Raw genomic sequence first — 12,469 nt, forward strand, 5'->3', positions numbered from 1 at the left:
AGATCCTCCTGCGGAGTGGGGGCAAGCATAGAGGTCCCTTCTCCAGACCTGAGGATTTGGTCCCTGACCCACCTTTGGGGGCCTGCAAGGGAGGAAATGGACAGAGCAGGACCCTGGAAAGAGCATAGAATTGGGGGCCACCATACCCCCCCCAATTTCCAGGCTTGCCACCCCATTGTTCCCATGTGGGGGGCTCTACAATCGAGGGGGGCAACTCCTCCCACCTCCCTTTCAATCCCTGCTTTCCCTGCGTTGGGCGGGGAGGGGAGGGCGGCAGAGATATTTATTTATTTCCTTTATTTATTTAATTTTTTTTTTTTTTTTTTTTTTTTGGAGTAGAGAGTGACAGATGGCGGCGGGTCCCGGGGGAGCCGGCTCTCCCCCAATGCAGACGCATGCCAATCACCGTCTCTCATGTGATAGCTGCTGCCCGTGACGTGCCAAGCCCATATGGCCTGGCATAGAGGCTGGTACCCCGCCTGGTAGAGATGCCACACTCGCTCCGCGGTTCGCATGGCGCTCTGAAGACGCCGGCGCCCGCCGCCTTGAGGAGCCGCTGCCCCCGCTCCCTGAAGATGGGGGAACAATGAAATAAGCGAGAAGATTCCTCTTCTCCCCCCTCTCTCTCTTGCCCCCCTCCCCCCCCTCCCCTCCCCTCTCCCCTTGACTCCTCTCCGAGGTAAGTTGTCCGAAAGGGAGCTGGATCTGACCCGCCGGGTGGGGGGGTGGGGGAGGGCGGCTGCTTCGGCCGACTAGCGGGTCCCCAAATCCCCCCTTCCTGGGAGGATGCCCCTTCATAGGGTGGGTATCAGAGGTGTCCTGGGTTCCCTCTCCCCTAGGGGTTGCAGCTCAGGGGGCTGCGGAGGGAGGTGTCTCTGCCTGCGATGGGTTTGGGGAGAAAAGCAGGATTATGGGGGGGCAATGAAGAGACTGAGATGGGGACCCCCCCATGGTTGTCCCAGAGGAACCTGCGACCTTTCCTTACCACCAAAAAAAAAAAAAAAAAGGAAAAGAAAAAAGAAAAAAAAAAGCAAACAAATTTGATTCTTCTCCCTCATCAACCCCGAAATACAACGAGATCTGAAGAGTCGTGAAGGAGGGAGGCAGTTTGAAGGGGGGAAAGGGGTCCCTGACCGCAGGAGAGACGGACAGGGCTCGCTTCTCTCCGTCTCCTCCCCACGCCCGGGTTCCTAGGTCCTCACCTCCCGGAGCCGGCTCGGGGAGCTGGGGACGCCACGGCTAGAAGAGACGATCCTCCCGCCTCTGGAATTGGGGCTGCGGGGGTGGGGGCCGAGCCGAGGGCGGCGCGCGGCCAAGTTGCAAATTGGATTAGGGAGCGTGGGGGTGAGAGCCGCGGGAGGGGTGGGGGAGCCGGGCCGGGGGGCCCGGGCAGCCAGAGCCGCGGAGCGGGGCAGCTGTCCCCACCCGCGGCCGCCCAGGCTTCCTCCACCGCCAGAGGAGAACCGGCGTTCAGAGCGAGCGTGCCGCCTCCCCCGGCGAAGATGTCGCTTTCCTAAAGCCCTATTCGGTCCCTGCCCTGACCCCGAGAAGCCCCGAGCGCGGGCAGCGGCCCCTCATTCAGGCAAGGGGCGGAGCCGGGGCCCAGCGCTGGGGAGAGGGCCTGGGCCGAGATCCCGGGCGGGCCGCCGGGGCAGGGCTGGGCCAGCTCTGGGCGGGGCAGGCGGAGGAGGTGGGCATCCCGGGCCCCTTGGGCAGGAATCCACACCGGACTCGGGGGTGGAGGCAGGTTGGGGGAGGGGGGCGGCGTGACCCCAGCGCGCCCCTCACTCAGTGCTGTCTCCCCTTCCCGCCCGCGGGGCGCCCTCAGGCACCATGCTGACCCGCCTGTTCAGCGAGCCCGGTCTCCTCTCGGACGTGCCCAAGTTCGCCAGCTGGGGCGACGGCGACGACGACGAGCCGAGGAGCGACAAGGGCGACGCGCCGCCGCCGCCGCCTCCGCCGGGGCCCGGGGCTCCGGGGCCCGCCCGGGCTGCCAAGCCAGTTCCTCTCCGTGCAGACGAGGTGCCGGAGGCCGCGCTGGCCGAGGTCAAGGAGGAAGGCGAGCTGGGGGGCGAGGAGGAGGAGGAAGAGGAAGAGGAGGAAGGGCTGGACGAGGCAGAGGGCGAGCGGCCCAAGAAGCGCGGGCCCAAGAAGCGCAAGATGACCAAGGCGCGCCTGGAGCGCTCCAAGCTGCGGCGGCAGAAGGCAAACGCGCGGGAGCGCAACCGCATGCACGACCTGAACGCGGCGCTGGACAACCTGCGGAAGGTGGTGCCCTGCTACTCCAAGACGCAGAAGCTGTCCAAGATCGAGACCTTGCGCCTGGCCAAGAACTACATCTGGGCGCTCTCGGAGATCCTGCGCTCCGGCAAGCGGCCCGACCTGGTGTCCTACGTGCAGACGCTGTGCAAGGGTCTGTCGCAGCCCACCACCAACCTGGTGGCCGGCTGCCTGCAGCTCAACTCGCGCAACTTCCTCACGGAGCAGGGCGCCGACGGCACGGGCCGCTTCCACGGCTCGGGTGGCCCGTTCGCCATGCACCCCTACCCGTACCCGTGCTCGCGCCTGGCGGGCGCACAGTGCCAGGCGGCGGGCGGCCTGGGCGGCGGAGCGGCGCACGCCCTGCGGACCCACGGCTACTGCGCCGCCTACGAGACGCTGTATGCGGCTGCGGGCGGCGGCGGCGCGAGCCCGGACTACAACAGCTCCGAGTACGAGGGCCCGCTAAGCCCCCCGCTCTGTCTCAATGGCAACTTCTCACTCAAGCAGGACTCGTCGCCCGACCACGAGAAGAGCTACCATTATTCTATGCACTACTCGGCGCTGCCCGGCTCGCGGCCCACGGGCCACGGGCTGGTCTTCGGCTCGTCGGCTGTGCGCGGGGGCGTCCACTCGGAGAATCTCTTGTCTTACGATATGCACCTTCACCACGACCGGGGCCCCATGTACGAGGAGCTCAATGCGTTTTTCCATAACTGAGACCTCGCGCCTGCCCCTTTCTTTTTCTTTTGCCTTTGCCCGCACCCCTGCCCCCAGACCCCCTCCCAGCGCAAGGGGACCCCCACCTATCCTGGCGCCGGGCGCGGGGAGCGGGCCGCCGGTACTGACCCTCTCTTGGGCAGGGCAGTCCTCTTACCTGTGGGTGGCCCGTCCCAGGGGCCTCGCTTCCCCCAGGGGACTCGCCTTCTCTCTCCCCAAGGGGTTTCCTCCTCTTTCCCAGGGGTGGTTCTCCAGGGACCCATCTTTGGGCACTCCCTGGAGACCACTCCACATTTCCTAATCCCTACACCTAGGTTTCCTCCTCCCCTTCCCCCCTGCAGGCCCAAAGGCATTGGCAAGGGGGCAGCTGAGCTGTGGGATACTGTTTTCCCCCTATTGTTGTGTCGTCGTCGTTATTATTATTATTATCATCATCGTTATTATTATCATTATTATTATTATTATTATAACAGACACCGAGCTGCCGAGGCAGAAAGGAGCCGGGCGCCCCCTCTTTCTTGAAGAGGGCATAAGTCAGGGCGCCTGAGTCTGGACCTGGAACGCCCTCGCCCCAACCCCTAGTCTCAGCGTTTTGTGAGTTTAATTTTGGCGGGAGGAAGTGTGGATTGAGAGGAAAGAGAGAGGCCAAGACAATTTGTAACTAGAATCCGTTTTTCCCTTTTCCTTTTTTTAAACAAACATACAAAAAAAAAAAAAAAAAAAAAAGCTGAGAGGCGACGGAGGCCGAACGCAGAGTCCGGATCGGAGAGAAAACGCAGTAAGAACTTTTAGAAGCAATAAAAGGCAAAAAATACTACTACCAATAATAAAAAGACACAAATATCTATGCAAGGAGGTTCTGACAGAGCCTAGCGGCCCGGCCCGGCCCCGGGATGCCCCTCCCGGCCCGCGGGCCGCGCCGCCCAAGCGCGGATCTGTGCACTTTGGTGAAATGGGGGCCGGCGCCGCCCCCTCCCCTCCCCAGGTTCTTACAATCAGTGACTCGGAGATTTGGGGCCCCAGTGCCACTGCCCTCCCCCGCCCCGTCCCCATTGTGCGTCATGCTGTTTTTTAAAAACCTGTTTCCAAATTTGTATGGAATGGCAAACTGTTGGGGGGGTCGGTTTGGGGAGGGAGGGTTTGCATGAGAGACACACACACGCACACCACACCGCACGCACACGCAAGGCCCCGCGCGGGCGTCTGGGGGCAGAGGGAAGAGAGTTCGCCGAACCCTCGCTCCCCGCAGGCAATCCTCATCCCGGGTTGAGGGTGGAGACCAAGACCTAGGGCCAGCCCCGCCCCTGCCCAAATGTGCCTCGGTGGGCGCAAGGCGCCCGGCGATTTCCGGTGGCTGGAGAGGTTTTTTTGTTGGTTTTTTTTTGTTTTTGTTTTTGTTTTTGTTTTGTCTGAGGCGTCCTCTTGGCTCTGGCTAGCAGGTGGGCAGGGAGAGGGCTGAGGGCTCTTTCTGGAAGTTTCCCAGAGAAAGGGGCAAAAGGAGAACATCTCCCCACCGGAGGCAGGAGATCAGGCATCCAAACACACGATGCAAAAAATGCAAACCCACAGGCGACACACCCACACACTTACCCACACACTCACACGCAATTTTACCTTCCTCTTGTAGAGAAGATGAAACTCCCGTCGGACACCCGAAGTGCATTGCGTGTTTCTGTTCAGTTTAATGACGATTAATAAATATTTATGTAAATGAGATGCAAAGCCGGACCCGGTTTCTCACGGTGGCCTCATTTCATTTGGGGGACTGAGCTGGGGCTCTGGGGGATGAAGACACAGAGTCGAGTGACTGTATAGAGGCCGAGTACAGTTACCCTAGACATTGCCGGGTGGGATTTCCACCTTATAACCTCGCTCACACCGGTCCACTGGGCATCAAAACAGCTACACTCACTGCCCTCCCAGACCTTATACAGACTCACACACACTCCTAGCACAAAGCGTTGCACTAATCTCCTTACACTCCTTCAGTTCCCAAACATGCACATGCACCTCCTTTGAGAACAAAATATCTTTTCATCACTTAAAAAACGACCCAGTTGGGAGCAGCCAGTCTTTTTACAACCCTCTGTTCGCTGTTGCAAAAAATAAGTGCATAGAGATAAAGAGACAACCATTTGAACCAGATGGGGATATTTTTAAATAAAAAAAAATATAAGGTTATGAGGATGAACTATTAAAGCAGGAAGTCTTTTTGGTTTTAAATTTGTGTTTCAGTGGACTCAGGGGAATCAGCCCTTTTTAGTCTCAGGAAGGCTGATATCTGTAGTAGTGTTGGCAAGGTTGCAGGTGTTCCCAGAGCTAGAGGAGGGGTCAGAATCGAGGTGCCCACCTGGAAGAATGGAGCTTGAGGTCGCCATGCGTTTCCCCTGACAGGACAGCAGGAAACCCCTGGTCCATACCTAGACAGCTTCCGTTCTGCCTGGTGCAGCTCCAGACAGAGGGACGCCTTCAGTCTAGGAAGGTAGAAGAAGGACACCGCAGCAGAGCTTGCTCTGCCCAGAATTCTCTTTCTCTGAGCCTCAGGGACATAGGCATCTCTGAACTGACTTCCCTGAAAGGACCTTCCCTTAGACACCGGTGCCCACTGGACCCCTGGAATACTTGGAAAGGGGGGTCTAAATCCCAAAGACCACCATCCCAAAGCCTGAACATGGTTAGGAATACCGAAACTGAACTGTTACTGACACGGCTTACTTAAATTATTTTAAACATACACAAATACTGTTGCTTGTTTTAGGGCTGAAATGGGGGGGGGGTGCTGTTGGGGCTGGAGCTTGTGGTCAGGCATGCTAAGGCTTTTAAAGATTGGATTCCAGGCCCCCAAATGAGAGCACCCTGACAAAATCTGGAAAGGAGAAGGTAGTTGAAGAAGGAAGCCTTAGATGTGAAAGGGTAGATTGGATTATACTGTCTGACCTTCAGCTCAGCGCCCCCCTTAAGTGACCACTTAAGTGGGAACGATGCCCTCTCTCCTCCACCGCAGGACTCGTGCTGGTGGAGGAGTCTGGGGCCTTGGAGCTGTCCGCTCCCAGGTGCTGACTCTCGTCCAGTCTTGAGCGTTCTGGTCGCAGAGGAACGCTGCTTAAGCCGCACAGTGAGAGGCCCTTTCCGACACCTGACACCTGCCTAGTTTTCAGAGAATTTCACTGGAATCTTCTCAAAATTTCATTCTAGAATTCTTACAGGATCATATCTCTAAAGTGAGATTAAGAACTGCCTCCTTCCACCTAGGATTCACTTCTCTTAGTGGTCTAAGAGAATTTAATAAAACTCTGAATCATCCCTATTCTTGGGAGAAAGGACTTGACCCACCTTTCTCCCCCACTTCTCAAATGGTGTATGAAGCTAGGCGCAAATCCCAGACTCAAATCTGGAGCCTGGTCTGCTCATGGCATGGGACAGGCCTGGCAGGGACAACTGGAGAGAAAAGGAACTCGGCACCCATCCCAAGGCCTGAGTCTTATCCTGCCCTGGAAACAAGGTTAATTGGGTTTCTCTCCCACTCAGCCTGTTTCCTAGAACGCATTCTGAAGTCCCGGGCTGGGTAGCATCCAGGTGGCTTGGGGCCGGAAGCAAAAGACCCCTCCACGTGGCTTCCCTGGCCAGATCACAGACTCCTACGTTTCCCTCTTCCGGCTACTCCACGCGGCACAATTCAACTTTTGAAGCTGGATTCCAGATCCTTTGGAAAGATGTTGATGACTCTCCGGCCACCGCGTCTGTGGTCATTTTGGGCTGGGGGGTGCTGGGGGTGTCCCATTTGGGGCGGGGATCTGGAGCACCGCTGCTTCCCGTGAATTCCAGCAGCTACCTGAGCTATCCCTTTCCCATTTCCTGACCCTTCCCCCACACTCCCTGCACTCTGGCTGTGCTCTATCCTCCCATCACCCTCCTCTCCAACACTCAACTTCCCCGGTGAGATAGCGAGATGAGCAGGAGAAGAAGATGCATGAGGACACCCGGCCCCAAGCTCCCCCTCACAGGTCGTTTCCTCTCACTGGCTCTCCTGCTTGCACGCACACACAGAGAGAAGCTCCAGGAACAGAAGGAGGTGGGGGGGGGTGCGGGGCGGAGAAAGCTAAAAGGGGCCAGAACAGTGGGAGGGAGGGGGCAAGGGGAGAAGTCGAAGAGAGGACGCCCTTCTTGCCCTAGGTTGAGCAGCGGGATCTCCAAGCACGCACTAGCAGGCATAGCTCAACCCCTGGACTGCGGAACCTGAAGGCTGGCCCCAGGATCAATCTGGAGGGTGTCTTCCCCTTGATTTTCCCACCCTTATCCAAAGTCAAGCATTTGGAAATGACAGGGCAACAGAGAAGTTTCTGAGTGCAGGCCATTTGTCCATGGGGGAAAGTGAGGAAAAGGCTCGTTTTTTGTCTTCTCTGTTTAACCAGACATAATCTGGACCATGAGCCCCTGATGCCCAGTGAACCCCCAGCTCTCATTTTGTCACCTGGTGGGACAGTCCAATAAACCATTGAGTACAGTCCAGGGAAACTAAACCCCATGGGAGTCAACAACAGGGAACCCCTCACACCCCCTAGACTCCATCAGGTCGTGTTTGTTTCTCTCTGTTTTATGGGGAAGTCCGTGGCTGCAAGGATCTCCCACAGAGGTCAGTTATTTCATTCCCTCTTGGATGACCTTTGCTTTCTCCTCTTCCCCAGAATCTTAAATTTGAAGTTGCCTGCTCCTTGGAGAAATCCGTTGATCTGAGGGGACATTGAGACTGAGGGATAATTCTAGATTCCACGGTTTAGTTCTTAAGGGAGGTGGGAAGAAAGGGACAGCGTGGGCCGGGCCTGACCAGTGTTGGTCTCCACCTCCACTCCCAGGCTCCGCATGTTACAGCAAGGGTCAAACCAGGACTCCTCCACACTTGACCTGCTCCTATGTGTTCAAAGGAGAAATCTGCTTTTTGTGAGATGTGGAAAGGGGAAGAAGGGTCTCAGCTGTCACAACAGACTTCCCAGCTCACAGCCCAAGACATTGTCACTTTTCTTTCTTTAGGGCTGGGACATGAAGGCACTGGCCACGGACCAGAAAGGACCTTAAGAAACCTGGAAACCCTGCTCCCCTCCCAAATCCTGAATCAGCCTCTTTCCTCTCTGTCCTGCCTCTTGAAAAATTCTGGACAAAGTTGTGCTGGGTGGGAAGTGGTAAGAAAGGCACAGACCTGGGAAGGGTTGGGCTGCCCTCTGAAACTTTCTCCATCTTAAAGCACTGAAATAGGAGCAGCCTGCCCACGGAGGGCCAACAGGAGAACGCTGAGAGGAAGTCTGGGCTCGCAGGCAGGAAGGCAACCAGTTTCTCAGGGGGCCATGCCAGGGACTGGGGGGGACTTAGACCCCCCACTCCGTGTGAGGAGAACCTGCGGTGCTCACAAAGGAAAGAACAAGGGATCCCCTAGACACTGGCTGTGCCAAGAAAGCTGGGGTCCTGCGTTGGGTGGAGCTGCTGCCCAGATGTGCACCAGGGTGTGGCTCTGGCGCTGGAAACTCTGATCGCCTGTTCCCGCACAGGAGCAGGGTTCCATACACGGAGTGTTTGCCCGGTGTGCTGTTATTCAAACCTTTCTCTCCACCTCGGTATTCGTCTCATTCCTTTTTTTGGAATTAATTGAATTAGAAACCGGTCTTTCCGGGGCGCTTCCACCTCCCGCCCGAGGCTGCGCTGGCCAGGAGGCCAAGGCTGCCAGGTCAGGTCCCGCCGGGACGAAGGAGCCCCCAAGCCCCTTTGGGGACCCGCGTGCCAGTTCCTACCCTCAGCCAAGTCTTCGCCAAGGGCACAGCTGGGCGGGGTCTGGGCAGTCCGCCCGGCTTGGGACATCTGTTCTCGCCAGAGTCGCATTAAAGGCAAGGGGTGGGGGTGGGGGGCTCAGAACCAACCTCTCAATTGAGCCGATGCCTGCTTTCTGGACCGCAGGCGGAGGCAGTGGGGAACACCCGACTCGCGTAGTTTTCTCTTTCCCCTCGGGAAAAGCGAGAGAATTGGTATGGGGGAAAGTGGGGGCTTTCTCCCTTGCCTCCGTCTCTCCTGCCTAACAATCAGATGCCACATCGGACCTCACTCCTGGAGGGGAACAGGGTCCTCCTGCCCCGCGGGAGCTGCCCCGGAGCCTCCGGAGGCACTGGCGCCCAGGATACCTCGGAGGCTTCGGGCCGGCGGGAAACGGTACGGATCCCGCTTGCAGCGAACTCGCGCTCGGCTGGGCTCGGAGGCCGAGGCGGGGGCGCCGCGCAGGGGAAGAGTTAAACACAACTCAATTAAAACTTCGAAAACATTTGGATTTATATTGGGGGGAGGGCGGTGCTTTTTTAAAAAACCTGAGAAGGACCACAAAGCCCTTAAGCAAAAACAAACCAAAATCCTTAACTACTGATCATTTTGCAGAAAAAGAAACATCCCTCAGACACTTCTCCTTTGGTGCCACCACGGAAGAGCTCCCGCCTGGCCAAGACCAGCGCCTGGACACCCCTTCACCACCCCAGTGCCCTGGCGCTGAGCCCAGGTCGCTCCTTGCCCACCCTTTGCTCCCGTGTTGGTGCCAGTCTGTGCCACTCAGCCGGTGCCCGGTGCCCGGTGCCAGGCGCGGGGGGAAGGCGGGGCGGAGCCGAGGCTCCAGCTTAAATTCCATGGCATCTGTTCATTATTATACAGTGAGGATTTTTATATGGACAGCTAAATTAAAGACAGATTTTTGCCAGAATTGCAGATCCCATAAAAATGATGACACAGGATGGGGGCTTTTTCTTTTTTAAAAAAAAGAAAGAAAGATTTAAAAAACACAACCCAACAAACCACAAGCCGAATCCCTCTGTGCCCCTCTCCTCTGATGTCAGTGAGTTACTCTGGCCCCTTTGCCTTCCCCTTCTTCCACCAGCACGGGCTGCCCAGGGAGAACCAAACCCCAGCGGCTCTTCAAGCCCAGCCTGCTCACAGATGCCCAGTGACCAACCAGCTCTCTCCCACAGCTGCTGGGGCGGGCAGAGGCAGAATGGCCGGGTCAGGTGTGGAGGGTCAGGATGGAAACTGGAGCTGGGAGGGAGTGCCAGAAAGAGGTAGGAGTCAGGGGGCTCGACCTTTCTGCATTCCAAATTCAAAGGGCAGGCTGTGTTTTTGGCTGGTTGCCAAGGCTGGGGACAGCTGGTGAGGACCAGGCAATGGGGGGGGGCCTCCCACTCCTGTACATGGGATAGCACCCACTTCCCCCTCTCTGATGGAGAGGGTGATATAGTAATTGATCCCTGGGCACAATCTGCCCAGGAGCGGGAGTTCTGGAATTTCTACTTTCAGAGATTCTAGAATGCTGGAACCTGCACCAGGTTGATGGTATTCTAGAACTTGCAGGGATTCAGGAATTCTGAGTCCTATACGAGGAAGGAGACCTCCCGGACTTCCGTGGTTCTGGTTGCAAAGACTTGAATTTGAAGTTCAGGGATGATTTCTGGAGCCCTGGGGGAGAATGGAAAAGTGTGGGCATGAACTGGGGGGAGGATTGAGAAAGTGAGGGCCACTCTCAGGAGCTCAGATGGGTCCCCCCAAATTAGTGAGTGTCTTTCTTAATTTTCTTTAATTTCTTTTTTTCAGAGAAGAAGAAGAAAAAAAAAAAACAAATATCTGTGCAGTTCTGTGTCCTCCAGACAATTGCTCTGTCTGTAACTCTGTCTGTGGGGCTGTCTGCTCCTCTCCCTCAGATTCGGAGTTGACAGAATTCATATCAGAAGAGCGAACGCAGGGACATCTGTGTGCGGAATGACTGTGCCTACTCGAACCTGCCAATCGCTCCTGGCACGAGCTGGGTAACAAATGCCTGTTACCTCGGAATGCTGGCGGGTGGGGGGAGGGTGGGGGAGGGTGCCTGGCACCACCCCGGGCTGCCAAGCCCTGCCAAGGCCCCCTCCTGCCCTCAGCGGGTCCCGCCCCCTTCCCCGAATTGAGGGTCCGCGGAATTGGATTGTTCCTTAATTAGCAGTGATTAGAAAATTTGGGTGTCTCTCAAACCCCGGCCAAACCGGGTATCCTTGGCCTCCCTGATCTCGATCCTCACTCCCCTCCTGCCCTCCCTCCTGTTTTCCGGATTAACTCTGGGTTTCCACCGAGGGCAGGCAGGCGGCCAGTTGGGGGTGGGGTGGCTCACGGAATGCAGGGAAAGGGGTCTCTGGAGGGAAGAATTCCGCCGAAGTTGCCAGGAGGAGTTTCTGTCGCGAAGTGTGAGGCTCTGTGTGGAGGGTTTGCGTATACGCGGTTGACGGGATGATGTGAGGGTTTTGAGGTGGGGCAGAGAGCGAGAGGGACAGAGAGACGGGGATCGCAGAAGGAGAGATAGGGCTGAGGAAATGCGGAAGCTGGCAAGGAAGGAGAGAAGAAGGCAAGAGGCGGGGGCAGCGCCGACCCTGTTCTCTCCGCACCAGGAGTCTCCGGAATTCGGCCCAGCCCGTTGCCGCGACCCGGTCGGCTTCCCCCGCCTCTTGGCCTGGGCCTCCGGCCGAGCTCCCTGATCCATCAGCCGGTTCTGCTATCGGAGGTGGGGGAGGGGAGGGCGCTACGCCACAGCCAGTGCCAGCTGGGGGTGGGGGTAGTTATTGCGAGGAGGGGCGGAGAGCACATCTAAAATTCCGAGACATCTGTTCACCCAGGGAGGAGACACTGGGCGCAAGAAGGCTGGGCGCCCCCACCCCGCCCGCTCTGCCCGCCGTTCCAGGGGCGGGACTCCCGCGCTCCCCGTGCCCCTACCCCCTCCCCCCCAAGCACCAACGGTGGCCTGCAGAAGGGGGTGTTTAGCAAGGGATCGGGCTGGGGGGAGTGGGATTCTGGAGCTACCGTCTTACAGGGTCTTCAGAAGGGGAGAATCAGGGCTCAGGGGAGGGCTGAAAGGGAGGGTGTGGAGGGGTGTCTGTCAGAACAGATCTCCCCAGAGCACCCACAGACACCCCCCATATATAGGCACATAGACTTGGCCATCATACATGCTCAGATATAAATCCTCACGTTCCTGTGAACGCACATAACTGACCCCCTTTGAACATGATCATGTATTCATTCAAGCCATCTTACTAGATGCTTGGTCTTCGCCGGGCTTGGGCTAGATATCGGGGAGATAGCTTCCTACCCATCAGGAGCAGTGAGCACATTGGATACCCAAGTGCACATGCCCACACACTGCCCTCACCCTCACAGAGACTCTATTCTAAATGGGAGGAGGATCTGGAGGGAGGGAGCTCCAGTAACAACACCATCCTCCAAGTCTGTGGACAGTTTCCCCAGGGGAAACCGGGACAGGGTCTAAGAGCCCAACAGGGGGCTCTGGACCCACTGCCAGCCACTTGTCACCGTCTTGCATACTCCCTTTTGGCAGGAGACACTGCCCTCAGACGTTGCCTGAACAAGCTCCTAACCCACTTCCCACCAAGCCTTGATGACCACCTCTCTCTTTCCTATGCCCTGGCCTGGCACCTGCCCCTCCACCAGG

General features: G+C 57.5%; 1 protein-coding gene across 1 annotated transcript; it reads left to right on the forward strand.

The window, feature by feature from the left end:
• Positions 1-341: 341 nt before the first annotated feature.
• NEUROD2 (neuronal differentiation 2) lies at positions 342-4,707 on the forward strand. Its single transcript, XM_045070242.1, has 2 exons — positions 342-679; positions 1,829-4,707. Exon 2 carries the CDS (start codon positions 1,834-1,836, stop codon positions 2,977-2,979), a length of 1,146 nt encoding a protein of 381 aa, XP_044926177.1. The 5' UTR covers positions 342-679; positions 1,829-1,833; the 3' UTR covers positions 2,980-4,707.
• Positions 4,708-12,469: the final 7,762 nt, after the last annotated feature.

The sequence above is a fragment of the Mustela putorius genome, unplaced genomic scaffold, assembly GCF_011764305.1.
Source record: "Mustela putorius furo isolate JIRA1106 unplaced genomic scaffold, ASM1176430v1.1 tig00003962_pilon_pilon_pilon, whole genome shotgun sequence".
Taxonomy (NCBI): domain Eukaryota; kingdom Metazoa; phylum Chordata; class Mammalia; order Carnivora; family Mustelidae; genus Mustela; species Mustela putorius.